This window comes from Chiloscyllium punctatum, chromosome 22 (assembly GCF_047496795.1).
Source record: "Chiloscyllium punctatum isolate Juve2018m chromosome 22, sChiPun1.3, whole genome shotgun sequence".
NCBI classification, from domain to species: Eukaryota; Metazoa; Chordata; class Chondrichthyes; order Orectolobiformes; family Hemiscylliidae; genus Chiloscyllium; species Chiloscyllium punctatum.
In genome coordinates, this window is record NC_092760.1 from 14,864,194 (window position 1) to 14,879,822 (window position 15,629).

Genomic DNA, 15,629 nt, shown 5'->3' on the forward strand with positions numbered 1-15,629 from the left:
CTCAAGACCCTCTTCTGTAGGGTAAAGAAATCTGTACTTACACCTTTAAAAAAAGTCAAGGCCAATTGCTGGACTCTGCTGCGTCCCATGACAATGGCCTGATCAATCACAATCTCTCTGAGAACTAAGATTGACATTTAAGTTTTTGATGTCATCATCAGGACACTTATGGCACAACCAATCAGCAGACTCTTCTAATTCTGTATAAAAAGGTGCCTCCCTCCCCTTCACTGTTTTGATCACACAGCATTGCCCTTTGATGTAAAGGGCAGTGCTTGTCACTGGCCACTCGGGTATTTTTCATATCTTCCTGGTGGTGGAAATTGAATGAAGATTTGTGCACTTTGTGTCTTTCACTGTGTCGCACATCTACACACACCATGGGTGCTGGGGAATAAAAATAAGCACTACCGCACTTAGGCGGTAGTGTGGGGGTTAAATTAAAAAAAAAAAAAAAGAGCTGGTTGGGAAAAAAGAAAAAAAAAATATATAAAAAGGTGCCTCCCTCCCCTTCACTGTTTTGATCACACAGCATTGCCCTTTGATGTAAAGGGCAGTGCTTGTCACTGGCCACTCGGGTGTTTTTCCTATCTTCCTGGTGGTGGAAATTGAATAAACATTCGTACACCTTGTGTCTCACACCTGCACACACACAACATGGGTGCTGGGGAAAGAATAAGGAAAAAGAAAAAAATATAAAAAGGTGTCTTTTTCTTTCCACAAACATCCTCGTCCTGATGAGGTACAAGTTGTAACTTCTAGCCTCCTTGTGATGTTTAAATTTCAAATTCCTGGATAACTCTCAGAGTCAGGTACATCTTGCTTTCTGTACAGTTCTGTCACACAACTCCAATCTACTTGCAGAAATGGCTGTCTAGTTGACATTTCTGGGCCATTAAGGCAAGCCATTTTGTTGTCTCCACCCCTACTTCCTTTAACAACCTACTGGGGGAGGGGGAGGGGGAGGGGGAGCAAGAGACACAAATCCAGCTTCAGGGTTCAATCCTCAGTCTTGGCCTAGATGTCTCAAAGTCTGATAACCTTTCACTACATTCCAGCAGGGCTGTTAACCTCTGTTAAATATGCACCAGGTCATTTATAACTATAGCTAATAATGTCCAGTCATAGGCTAAGTCACTCAAATTTCAATTTGAATGAACACAGGAACAGTTCTGTACAATTATGTCAAATAGTTGGCTGATGGGAATTAAAGTAATCAAGACAGTTATACTATCCTGGCTTGGCATTTGTGATTTTAGGTCTGTAAAGCCTTTGATTGTGTTTGTCTTTTGTTAACTCGCTCTTGTCTCTATTATTCTCGATTTATAGACAGAACAAACCAGCTCCTTCACTGTTCAGGAGCTTGGCATCGACATAGTACGGATGGAAGTGCAGAGTCACTAAATGGTAATGGGAATCCTGGACGCTCACTGACCCGTTTGTAAGACAAAGCCAGGTATTTTGGCCATTTCTGCAAGAGCTGAGTTCCCAGCACTCTCGTTTACTGACTCGGGATCGTATTGCAGCTTGTGTAAACTTGCTGTACACTCTCGGGCTGCTGCCTTTCTTGTTTAACAACCAATCAGATTTTTGTTTTGGAACTGCAGTTTGTGAAGTGCTTCGGGATATCCTGAAGATGCAAAAGGCACTTCATAAATGCAAGTGTTTCTTTCTTTTCAGGGATGAGTGGGGATTAAAAAAAAGACCGTTTGATTGTTGGTGCAACTTGTTTGTAGATGAAATGTACAGAGTGGATTATAGCCATTGACTTCATGACAGCTCACTTGTGATTCCTTTAGTTACAGGAGCTGGTGCCTTTGGCTTGAGACCTGAAAGTTTGATTTACAGGTTTCAGCACTGTCTTGCCATCCACCCAACGCGACACTGAAATATCAGTGACAGAAAAAAAACCCTACTCACCGCCTATTTAAACTGTACCAGGCAGGCCGTTGTTTTTTTTTTGTTAAGAAGCAGGAATGATGGTAGATTTGAAGGAGAGGAAGAACAACATCTGAACCAATAACAACACCATCCAACGCTGGGAGAAAGGAGAAGGTGAATGGTCAGCAGTTTATTTGGAGAAAGATTGAGGGAACACGGAGTCTTCTGGACAAGTTGAACTCAGACTGGGTTTTTCACTGCCACCAGGCAGACCGAAGCTGGCTGTAGTGATAATGAGATGAAGATGGCAACCCAATGAAACAAATAACAAACAGTTATTTTATTTGGCCTTACACACAGGATGCAGTAAAGGCAGGATTGGCATTCACCTGCATTGTCACAAGACTAAAAATAAAATAAATTCTGCTTTATAAGTACAATGTCTTCCATGTAACATCTCTAATCCCTTGTATGGTGAGGTGCAGCCTAGAACACAGCTAATAACTTTGGATTTTCCAGGTTAAGCTTGAAGCTCTCCAAAAACTGAGATGCAAGCTCATCGTCCACCAGCCGGCCATCGCTGGACAGGGTGACAGTCATCATGTCCTTCCGACAGAGGGTGCGGTTGCCTTTGTCATCTTCGGAAATGGTTAGGTCATGGCGGGACTGCCCGATGGCTAGGATGCAAGCCTGCGGTGGATTAATGATGGCACTGAAACCGCTGATTCCAAACATTCCCAAATTGGAGATGCTGAGAAAGCAGAACAAAAACAAAATCAGTATCTGTTATTCTTCCAGGGAGTTTAAACACCTTGCCTTAAGTCAGTGAGCAACTTCTGTCAATCGAGCTCAGTCAGCTGTGTATAACAAAGCTCAGTGCTTGCTCCTGTATTGAATTCTGCGCTCAAAGTAAATGCCCAAACAGCTAATCATCATTCATCCCACACATCTACCAGGCAATGGTCATCCCCAGAAAGAGAGAATCTTAACCATCTATCCTTGAAATTCCAGATGAGCTGGTGGGGGGACTTCAACCCTTCCTGAAGAAGGGCTTGTGCCCAAAACATCGATTCTTCTGCTCCTCGGATGCTGCCTGGCCTGCTGTTTTTCCAGCACGATTTTTCGGCCCCAGGATACTACAATCTCACTCCCGCCAGGCAGATGTTTGTTACTAGGAACTTTGAAGTTCCTAAACCTGCCCTTTTCAGTCTACACAGTGATTTATAATCTTTATTAGATATTAGCTTTACTCTAATTTTAGCATGCAGCCGGTAAAATATTTAATGCATTAAAGATTAGACGATGGTTCTGATGAATAAGTTCCTTCAGCGCGTTTCATCTACCCCTTCACAATGAGTCATGTAATTGTCTACAATATCTCGTTCTGACTGAAAAGTTTGCTGTTCTGCATAAACGTTGCCACACCTTGGAAAACTTGGCCCAATCTCATGCAGATTGCCACTTAGCCCCTTCTTTTCACGAAAGGAGGGAGCTCTACATTTCTGAAGGGAGATTCTGCTCCGGGCTCTGCGAAATATGGAGCTGTATTCCATTCTAACAGTTCCTTCAGAGTGTAGAACTGTCAGAGGAAGGAAACTACACCCTCTCTCCACATTCACAACAGCCAGAGCTCCCAAGTCTCTCTCAGCCACTTCGACAGCTGCTGTCAAACAGTACAAACATAAGATCAGAGACTGGTTAATGTGCAATGGAGAGCAGAGAGCCAGATGGGTAAGAGGGGAACATGCAAAGTGGATTTGTGGGTAGGGCACCAGGAAGTAGGGAACCAGGGTGAAAGTTGCCTAGGGGACCGAGAAGATGCTGAGGTAATGTTGGGCAGGTGATAGAAATTGGGTCTGGCGGAGGTAGGGTAGGTTGGGCATTAAGGTCATAGAGCTATAGAGATGTACAGCATAGAAACAGACCCTTCGGTCCAACCCGTCCACGCCGATCAGATATCCCAACTCAATCTAGTCCCACCCGGCCCATATCCCTCCAAAACCTTCCTATTCATATACCCATCCAAATGCCTCTTAAATGTTGCAATTGTACCAGCCTCCATCACATCCTCTGGCAGCTCATTCCAAACACGTACCACCCTCTGTGTGAAAAAGTTGCCCCTTAGGTCTCTTTTATATCTTTCCCCTCTCACCCTAAACCTATGCCCTCTAGTTCTGGACTCCCCGACCCCAGGGAAAAGACTTTGCCTATTTATCCTATCCATGCCCCTCATAATTTTGTAAACCTCTATAAAGTCACCCCTCAGCCTCCTACGCTCCAGGGAAAACAGCCCCAGCCTGTTCAGCCTCTCCCTGTAGCTCAGATCCTCCAACCCTGGCAACATCCTCGTAAATCTTTTCTGAACCCTTTCAAGTTTCACAACATCTTTCCGATAGGAAGGAGACCAGAATTGCATGCAATATTCAAACAGTGGCCTAGCCAATGTCCTGTACAGCTGCAACATGACCTCCCAACTCCTGTATTCAATACTCTGACCAATAAAGGAAAGCATACCGTACGCCTTCTTCCCTATCCTATCTACCTGCGATTCCACTTTCAAGGAGCTATGAACCTGCAACCCAAGGTCTCTTTGTTCAGCAATAGCCCCCAGGATGTTACCATTAAGTGTATAACTCCTGCTAAGATTAGCTTTCCCAAAATGCAGCACCTCGCATTTATCTGAATTAAACTCCATTTGCCACTCCTCAGCCCATTGGCCCATCTGATCCAGATCCTGTTGTAATCTGAGGTAACCCTCTTCGCTGTCTACTACACATCCAATTTTGATGTAATCTGCAAACTCACTAACTGTACCTCTTATACCCGTTCATTGTCACATGTACCTAAGGACAGTGAAGAGCTGTGTGTGAAAGCAGTACAGGCAGATCACAGTAAACAAGGACATACAGATAGACCATCGAGTGATAAAAACTGGGTCAAAGTGAGGGATACAGGTTATGCAGCCCAGGACATGCATGTGAGGCAAGATCAACATTAGCAAAATCAGCATTATTTAAAGTTAGAGAGTCCATTCAGTAGTCGAACAATGGCAGAGAAGAAGCTATTTTTGAACCTGTTGGTGGGCGTGTTCAAGTTTCTGTATCTTCTGCCTGACGGAAGAGGTTGTAGGAGAGCATTACTGACGTGGGAAGGGGTCTTTGATGATGATGGCAACGAGAAATTTAAATGGTGTCCAGGGATGGGAGGTTGGGTGAGAGTGCATGTTGCGTTGAGGGGGTGGGAAGGGTGGATGTCAGGTCAGGAGTAGGTGAAGGGTAAGTGAGTGTGAGTGTGTGTGTTTGGGGGGGGTGGGAGAAAAAAAGGAGTGCTCACGTCTCGTTGGCTGGGGAGCTCAGACCTGGTGTGAGATGGGTGGGGTCGGGATGTGTCAGGTCTGCAGTGGGTGGGGGTACAGTCAGGTGTCCCTCTCTGACCACCCCTCTCCCTTCCTCCCTCTCTGCCTGTATCCCTCCTTTCCCTTTCACCCACCTCTCCCCTTCTACCCACCCCCTCCAATCTCCTGCTGCTCTTTCCCCTGCCTGTGTCTCGGCCAGCACCCACTGCCCTTTTCCTCTCTGCTTATTCTCCCTCCACATCTCCCTGCCCATCTCCTCCCTTCCCTCTTCTCTCGCTGTGTCCAACCCTCTCTCCCCCCCCCCTCCCCTCCCCTCCGCGAATCTGTGATCAGCGTGTGAACTCTGCAGACGGGGTGGAGATGTAATTAATGGTTGATAATGTGGACAATGTGAGTCTAAAATATTTTCCAAGTGTTCTAACTTCTTGAAACCAGGGGCATGAGGGAAGGATATCTAAATACATTGACATTGCTGCAGAGGAGGTTTTAACTAAGTGACTACTTCATTAGAAAACATTCAGAGGGTGAAATGTGGTATGTATTTTATATTGTGTGCACCTCACTTTCTTTGGCAATGGTTGTGCTAGCCTCAACAAGCTTTATTTCTCTAGGAGTCTAAGGGGAGCTGGCAGCATGACCATGCAGGATACCTTTACTGGTCAATTACCAAGCAGTAATCACCCAGACAACTCGTGGTACATGCAAAGTATGCTGGACAGGCTGTTTGATTTTACGGAGTTTTTTTTAACAGGCCATGGAATCGCTTACTACTCACAATGTGGGTACACAGTCAATAAAGAACTGAGAACAAAACTGCAAGAAAAAGGTTCCAGGAAAACCAAACATGTCCAAACTCAACACAACTGCAGACTCCCAGTGTTTTAATAAATACAAATAAAGGTGGAATGACTGAGGTCAAAATGCTGGTGTTTTACCTGAACGATCCTCCCTGATATTCCTCCGGTCGCAGTTTTCCTGCTTTTGCTTTCTTTGCAAGTGTCTGGAATGGAATGATAAACATGACTGTTAATTCATTCTGCAGTAATTTGACTGTGAAGTATGTGCTGGAGAGAGAATTCCGCAGCAAACAAAGAGCAAAGTGTTTCTCTCTATTCTCAGTAACATCACAAACTTCTCGTAAACACAATTTGAACTAACAGAATGGACTAAATTAAAATCAGTTAGACAACAAGTAGCAAAGGAACTAATTGGAGACTGATATTCAATTGTTAGCGGCTGTTTAGAAACAGAATGGAAAATAAAATTTTCTTTGAAAGATCTTGGTAAGATATTCCCATTTTGATCTATAAGATCCAGATCATACCAATCTCATCTTATACTTTAGCAAAATGAACCGGAGTGAAATATTACACAATGGCTTCACAAATATTTATGGTCAGATTCATGGCCAGGTGGGTGTGATTCCTTAGCTTACTCACCCTGCCTAATTGTCTCTTTCAGCTCCAATCCATCATCCACAAACTTGTGGCAAGGCTGTGTGATGGGACTGCCTATACGATCAACTGTATGACTCCCATCCCCACCTCTTTGCAACTCTATCATTTCCCAGATTCTGTCTTGTTTCATATCATCACTTTTTCTTGGAACTCACCCACAGCCAATGCCTCCTATCCCAATGGAATCCTACAGCCCACACAACGTCCCTCTGTCTCCTAGATAAAGCAACAGGAAACCTGTCCCACTGCATCCTCTCACCTCAACACTATACACTTGGTCCAGACACTCCAAGCCTACAATGGTGATGCTTCAGGTGCTCTGTGCTGTTTCGACCACTCCATTTTATGTGTCTTTTTTATTTTGTCATTGCAACGTACTGGAACTGTGTGTTGGATGGAATGGTTGCTGGGTTTGCTACACCTTCACTGAAAAGCAACCTTACTATTCCTCTGCTTTGTTGAGCTTGTTTGGACCTTGACAGCTTCTCTTCCACCTCCACTTACTTCCCTCATAAAAGTGATGCTATGAATACCTGTATAATCTCTCATTATATCTGGTTTTGGTAGGATATACAGAACTCATTGTTATACTGATCTTATCTCCACTACATTGATGATGTTGATGCTAACTCTTGCTTGTCACAACCAGGAGAATCTCATTGATCATGTTTCCCATTTCCACTTACCATCTTTGTGGTCTATTTCTTCCCTCTCTCTTTGGACTCATTCATTATAATCACCGTTGCTTGGATATTTCTGAGATATCTATACAAGCCCATTGGACCCTACTGCCAAGGTCGATTACGGGAGGAAGTATAGAAAGAAACAAAGTTGCCATTGCTTCATTCAGTTTCTCCACTGTCATCACCAAAGTTTCTAAAATGGCCTCCCATTTCATAAACTAAGATAGTCCTCACGTTGCTCTTGAGGGGAGTCTCAATCTTATCTATGCTATTTGCTGCCTCTCCACTTACACAGGTAGTGAGGCTCTGCCCTCAGCTTCAATCTCTGTACCCTCCCTCCATCATTTAGCCATTCCAGCCTCTGATCACCACCACGCACATGTCCCAGCTCCCCCTGCACTTGCTGGAAATATTTTTTGTGCACTCTGCCAACAACCTGGTGTCTCATTGCCTTTCATTGACATTCTCCCAGCTACAATATATACAAATTCACCTCTTCCACTCCACAGAGACAACATGCATATTCTGTTTACAGTTCTCAAAGTAGAATCCTGTACAATGAAGAACCCAATTGGAGTTTGAACTTTGTTTTTGTAATTCATGCACAGGATGTGAACATCACTGACTAGGCCAATATGTACTGCCCATCCCTAATTGCCCAGAGGGCAGTTAAGAATCAACCACATTGCTGTGGATCTAGAATCACAGGTCAGTCAGACTAGGGAAGGATAGCAGTTTCCTTCCCTAAAGGATATTAGTGAATAGATTCATGGTCATCACTGGACTCTTTATTCCAGACTTTTAAAAACTGAAATCAAATTCCACCATTTCCCATAGCAGGATTCGAAACCAGGTCCCCAGAACATTACCTGGGTCTTGGGATTAACAATGCCGCAGTAACACCACTAGGCTCAGCATTTCTTTGTTGTTTTTAAAATGTGATCCCCGTGGCCACCCTCTAGTCTCATGATGGCTTCAGGGACAACTGAATCATGGGGCTTACTGCTATTCACTGTTTGCCCATTTTCACCTTTATCTAGCCTTTTCAAGAGCCTGTTGCTGGGCATTTGGCAACTTCTATTTACATTCGATTCCAATTCATCTAATCCTAACATCTTATCCCCTTGACTGCTGTGTGTCAAAGCAGCTTGTGAAAGCTCACTGCAGTGAGAGAAGGCTGCTGCTTGGGTTTAAGGAGTTAGTACTGATTGCATAACAACAGGAATTGAGTATAGGAGCAAAGAGGTCCTTCTGCAACTGTACAAGGCCCTGGTGAGTCTGCACCTGGAGTATTGCGTGCAGTTTTGGTCTCCAAATTTGAGGAAGGAAATTCTGGCTATTGAGGGAGTGCAGCGTAGGTTCACGAGGTCAATTCCCGGTGGTACTATTATATGTTGAAAGACTGAAGCGACTGGGCTTGTGTACACTTGAGTTTAGAAGAATGAGAGGGGATCTGATTGAGATGTATAAGATTATTCAAGGATTGGACACTCTGGAGGCAGGAAGCATGTTTCCACTGATGGGTGAGTCCTGAACTAGAGGACACAGTTTAAAAATAAGGGGTAGGCCATTTAGAACAGAGTTGAGGAGAAACTTCTTCACCCAGAGAGTGGTGGATATATGGAATGCTGTGTCCCAGAAGGCAGTGGGGGCCAAGTCTCTGAATACTTTCAAGAAAGAGATGGATAGAGCTCTTAACGAAAGTGGAATCAAGGGCTATGGGGATAAGGCAGGAAACAGGAGACTGATTGTGGATGATCAGCCACGGTCATAATGAATGGTGGTGCTAGCTCAAAGGGCCGAATGGCCCACTTCTGCACCTACTGTCTGTTGCCAGTCCATGATGCACTGTAACCACACCACTTTAAACCCATACTCCAATGTTCTTTCATTAAGCTGCCAATCTAACCTTCAAAGATGACCAACTGCTATATTTCTTAACTCAGAGAAAGTATTTTAAGTTATCTCAAGTGCCACCTGGAATTGGGTTCGGTCTTCTGCTGTTCAATGTCACTGAACATTACGCATTAGGTTTTCATTAGGTATTTTCTTTTCCCAATGTTTGTAAATACCTGAATGGCACTTCCTATTGAGAAATCTGAACAATATGCCTGCCATGGTCTGTCGGTGAGATGATTCACACACTAGTTTAGAGTCATTATGTCATTCACTAACACTAAATCCTAAATCACTCTTTTTGTGGCTGAGAGAAGTAAATATTCGTTTGTTCAGTAAGACACCTAATTGTTCAGCAATCTAACTATAGTGAACTCATGATGTTTATAGCGCTGGGTGGGGAAAAGGTTCATTAACTTGACCGTAGTCCATCCAGTAACACACAAAGCAATGAACTGAAGCCTCTCTTACAAAGGATTAGTGCACAAATCTGCATTTCATGTCAGATTAGCAAGCCTTTTTGAGCAGGCTACAGAAATGCAGAAACCGATAATGACAAGCAGCAACATATCTGGGGGGCTGCAAACAAACATCCATGTCCCGCACACATGATTCAACAAAAACAGTTAACTGCTGTGGTGCCAAGATGCCTCGACATGTTCTTGATGCTTAAGTATCAATCAAGGCCTGCCTTTTGGGTCTGCCAGCCGTGTATGAAATGGTTCTCAGTAATTCAGCTGACAGTGCTTTCATCTCCCGAAAGGAAAACGCATTCCAGCATCTATTTCTCCAGCTAACCAGGCCTGACATAGAGAGATTACTGGAGCAAAAATTCCTCGTGATCAGCCAGCCTTATCGCGAACATCTGCCCCAGTGTGTCTCTCAACTTAGGCAGACCATTTAATGGAACTCCTGTCCCAGTATATCACTGGGCCCTTAAAAGTCCCCACAATGTAATACCTGCCCCAGTACATCTTACGATGTTCAGCGAGACCCTGACGCTGAGTCTCCTACTCTAGTATTCATGCCTTTCCCTTTAAATGCACACATGGTGAATGGATTGTGGCCCACAGTCAGGGAAGCAGTCGTCAGTCCCCATCAACTCCATCTGAAGCAGGTAGTGTTTTATTTTGTGTATCGGAATTTTAAAATCAATGAAAGATAATGCAAACTAGATATTATATATTATGAACCGTTTCGCACGTTGTTGTTTAAAATGTTAAGATATCTTCCCACTTTCTCATGATTTGAGTGATCACGGAGATCAACACTTCTACCTCACTGTCAACTCAGTTTCTGGAAAACTTCTCCAGTTTAAAGTTAAATCAACAGCTTTGAAATCTCATCCAGGAACACCCAGAGCTACTAAATTAATCTGCCAAGAGATAATCTACATAAGAATGTTGTGTCCATGGTAACGGCAATTAGTTTGGATACAGTAATGGGGGATTGGCAGAAGGACTCGGCTAAGATGTCTGAAGAGATTGATACTGGCTATTCTGATTTGTGTGGGCTAGCCTGAGTCGGCTGCCAATATTGCAAAGGCCTTAGCAGAATTACACAAGATGCTGCTGTGTGAAGACAAGAGAGGGAGCAACGGGTGTGAAATTCTGAGTTTTGAATGTTATGAAAACATTGCCTTGCAATTTTATTGAACTCAGAATGCATCATACCAGACCTCAGTCAGAACTGAGATTGCACAGGAGAAAGTCTGGATTTTGCCAGGTGAGGATGCACAAAGGAGTCACGTGGAGGTCTGTTCGGTTTGAAGGGAAATGAAGCGGTTATTGGGTTTGTCAGAAAACCATGGTTTTTGGGGTGAGTTCTAAACTCGATGGCTTTTTAAAATAATAATGTCGAGGAAAGTGGATGCCATTGGCTAGGTCAGCATTTGTTGCTCTTCCTTGACTGTGAATTGTTAGTAAGAGAAGGCCCAGCTGGTAATGTCCATGCCCCATGAGTAAATGAAAAACAATTTGCCTCGATGGTGAGGAGTCACCTTCTTGAATCGCTGCAATCCCCTCAGTGTAGACACATCTACAATACTGTCAGGGCGAGAGTTCCAGTTGTTTGACACAGCAACAATATACAGTACTGTAGTTAGTCAGACTAGAGTGGGCCTTGGAGGGGAACTTTCAGGAGGTGGAGTAAACTTGCATCTGCGGACCTCGTCTTTCTAGGTAGTAAGATCCCAGTTTACCAGATGTTGTCAAAGCAGTGTTGATGCATTCTTGCTGTGCATACTGTGGACGGTACACACTACTGCCATTGTACATTGGTGGTGAAGGGACTGGAAGTTAAATGCTGAAGGTGAGGCACCAATCAAGTGGCTGCTCTGTCCTGGATGGTGGTAAGCTTCCTTAGTGTTGATGGAGCTGCACTCATCCAGGCAAGTGTGGAGAATTCTATCACACTCCTGACTTGTGCTTTGTAGATGAATGTGTAGACTGCAGGAAATCAGGAGGTAAGCAGAATTCCCAGCCTTTGACTTACTCTTGCAGTTATACTATTTATGACTGGTTCAATTCAGTTTCTGGTCAATGGTAACCCACAGGATGTTGATATTGGGGGATGCAGTGATGGTAATGATCCTTTTTTGTCATTTTGTCTCTCCAGCCTTTCACCTTGTCAAAGACTTTTCCCCTTTATTATATCTTTCCCACCTTGCTTTTAGTGCCTTTGTAATTGCTTAAAACCTATAACATTTTTACTTTATACCAACTTTGAAAAGATAACTGGTTCTCTCTCCCCAATTACCACTTGATTTGATGACTTTTTTCTGGCATTTCCAGTTTTCTTTTCAGTTAATGGGAAGTTTGTTTTTACAAGGAGGAACATCTGGTATCATCATCAAATTTTCTACCATTTCAACTAATGTATGTAGACATGAAGCAGTGACACAGGTAAACCAGAGTACTGCTCAAAGCTCCAACCATCATTCACAACCTCACAGCAGAACCTTTCATTTATTCACAGGATGGAGGCATTGTCGACAGGCCCAGCATTTATCAGCAATCCATAACTGCCCTACAGGAGGTGCTAGTGAGGCACAATTATTACAGCACATAGGAGACCATTCAGCACATCATGTCTGCGCTGTCTCTTCAAATGAGCATCTCACCCAATGCTTTCACCTGGTAGACCTGCCAAATGCTTCTTTTCAAATTACCATCTAGCTTCCTTTTGAAGGTCTTGATCGAAACTGCATCCACCACACACTCAGCTAGTGCATTCCAGACACTAACCATAAGACATAGGAGTGGAAGGAAGGCCATTCGGCCCATTGAGTCCACTCTGCCATTCAATCATAGCTGATGGGCATTGCAACTCCATTTACCCGCATTCTCCCCATAGCCCTTAATTCCTTGAGAAAACAAGAATCTATCAATCAACCACTTGCTGTGTAAATGAGTTATTTCTCATTATCACTGTTGTTTCTTGTAGCAATTACTTTAAATCTGAGCCAAACCGTTCCTGATCCTTTCAGGAGTGGGGACATTCTTCCCTATTTACTCTGTCCAGACCATTCATGAGTTTGAATATTTAATCAGATTTCCTCTCCACTTCTTCCAAAGGAGAACAGTCCAGCTTCTCCAATCTATTGGCATGAGAAATTCCTCATCCTTGGAAGCGTGCTCTTCAGCCTCTTAAGCAATCTCTTCAATGCCTTCCTAACCCTGCTCATGTGTGGTACCCAGAACTGGACATATCTCATTCTAGAGGAGGACATACTAGTATCTCATACAAGTTCAATATGACCTTCTTGCTCCAGTACTCCAGGCACCTATTAATAAAGCATAAGACACTCTGTACTGCTCCCTCAACCTGTCCTACCACATTTTAATGACTTGTGCCCATGTACCCAAGTCCCTTGCTCCTCTTCCATGTCCTTCCGACCAAAATCACCCTCACTGGGCATCTCCTTACCCAGTCCACCAATGCTTCCAAGTTCTAAATCAGCTGCAAAAGTTAGTGTACCCTGTATTCCAAGGTATAGATCTTTAACATATGTATCAGGAAAAGTGAGGGTCGTAGCACTGACTCCTGGGGAACACCATTACAAACCTTCCCCCAGCCTGAAAAACAACTAATAACCATTTCTTATCACTCAGCCAATTTTATATCCAAGGTGCAGGAGAGTTAACATTTCTGACACAAGCCTTTCAGCCTGAAGGGCTTATGCCTGAAAGAGTGATTCTTCTGCTCCTTGGATGCTGCCTGACCTGGTGCTTTGACTCTGATCTCCAGCAACTGCAGTCCTCACTTTCTCCTAGCCATGTTTCAATCCATGTTATTACTGTCTCATTCCATGGATTTTAATTTTGCTAAGGTCTGGTGTGTGGCACTGTATCAAATGCAACTACCGTGCTCCATGAATTACAAGACCACTTTCTCTGTGGGAGTCCAGGTGATTTTATTTTCCAGAAATTTATTACAGAAATTATGAGGGGGGGGGGGGGGGAAATCAACAAAAGAGGGCCAGTTGACGTTTCTTTGGCAAGACTTTCTCTTTTAGTTCCCTGTTGTCTTTTTTTTCAGTTGCTAAGATAACAATAGAAGCTCAAAGACACTGAAGATCAGCAGTGTTTCAATATTAGACTAGACTTTCAACAAGACATTTGACAAACTTCCATATGAAAGGCCATTTAATTAAATACAAAGTTGTGGGATGTTTGGATAAGATATAGGAAAGGATTTGAAAAGGGGAGACAAAAAAGAACATTATAGAAGCTATCTATCAGGGTGAGGAGAAAGTAAGAGGTGGGGGGGGGGGGAGGGGGGGGAATGCTCTCATTACCATTTCTCACCCACAATTCTCAATTCCCTGGATTTGAAACTCAAAGCAAAGAGACCAAGGTGATTCTAAACCAGGAGGGGTAAGTCCATTCAAAGGAAGCAACTTCAATTTCAGTTTGATAGGTTTCCTTATTTTGATGTAAGGTCATGGATCTGAGACACTAAGCCCGTTTCACTCTACTGACTATTCACAGCATTTCTGTTCTTACTTCAGAGGTTCAGCATCTGCAATACAGTGGCTTGCTTTTGGCATATAACAGCATTGACTTTCAGTTAAAATCTATAATTCTCAGCTATTGAATGTACACGTCGCTGAGGGGTTTGGGGAAGGAAGAGACAGAACGCAATGTTCTATTGAAAAGTACCCATCTTCCCCTGTCATCTAGTTAATCTTCTCTTTTTTCCCCCAAATGTTCTGACTCCCTTCGAAGGAAGCTGACTGTGGCAATGTGTCATCAAGCTGGTAGATGGATGGATTCAGATAATACCTTTGGCTGGCCATTCCGAGATTGGGAGTGATCAGTGTTAAGTCTGATCCTGTCCTACTACAATCCAGTATAAATCCATAACTTTCCAGTCGAGTCAATGAACAAAGAAACCTGCCTGACCTTTGGACTAATTTTATTGTTAAAGATCCTCTCAGTGATTTCTCACACTGAATTCACTTTTTACGTATGAAAGAACAGGCTGATTGTGTAATATCAAAGAGAGTGACGGCCAGGGATCCAATTAGAATGAAGAGCTAAACATAATTAACGTGAAAAATGTATTGCAGAAACCTAAAGCATGAAAAGACTGTATACATCCTATATCTAAAATATAGGAGCTTCAGAGATGCTGGATACATTTGTAATGATTTTCCAAAACTTCATAGATGCTAGAATAATCCCAGTGAATTGGAAGTTAGCAATTGTGATTCTGCTATTCCAGAAAGGAGGGAGAGAAAAAGCAAGGAAATGATGCCTGGGAGCCTGACACCAGTCTTTGGGGAAAATGCTTGGATTAAGACAGGATCAGACTCGATAATGATGACTCTAAATCTTGGAATAGCCAGCCAAAGGTATTATCTGAATGTATCCATCATTAGTTTGATGACACATTGACGTGGTCAGCTTCCTTGGAACAGAGTCAGAACATTTGGGACAAAAGGAAAGAAAACTAGATGAAAGAGGGTAACGCGGGAAAATTGAAGGAGATTTTAACAATGCATTGAGGGCATTAAAGTATGATTAGACGGAGTCAAAATTACTTTACTAAGAAGAAGTCGCATTTGACAAATTTCAGTGTCTTTGATGATGTAACAAGTGGTTAGGATTTGGGGAACTGGTAAATATTTTCATAAGGCAGTCAATAAAGTGCCGCATGAAAGGTTAGTCACACAATAATGACTCATTAAGTCTGTAAGGCGAATATATTAATAAGAAAAGAAGAATGGTTAATGGATAGAAAGCAAATTAGAGAGATAAATAGGACATAGGTGGCACAGTGATTTGCACTGCTGCCTCACAGCACCAGGGACCTTAATTTGATTCTAGCCTTGGATGACTGACTATGTGGAGT

At 43.2% G+C, this 15,629-nt stretch overlaps 1 protein-coding gene across 2 annotated transcripts in view; it reads right to left on the reverse strand.

Annotated features, from left to right (window-relative positions):
* Positions 1–2,197: 2,197 nt before the first annotated feature.
* pdhx (pyruvate dehydrogenase complex component X) overlaps positions 2,198–15,629 on the reverse strand; it is a 213,990-nt gene continuing 200,558 nt past the window's right edge. For both annotated transcript variants that reach the window (XM_072591847.1, XM_072591846.1), the window contains 2 exons: positions 6,172–6,236; positions 2,198–2,632 (listed from right to left, as the gene is read on the reverse strand). In XM_072591847.1, the coding sequence (XP_072447948.1) occupies positions 2,368–2,632; positions 6,172–6,236 (330 nt within the window). In that variant the 3' untranslated portion in view covers positions 2,198–2,367. The remainder of the gene's footprint in view (positions 2,633–6,171; positions 6,237–15,629) is intronic.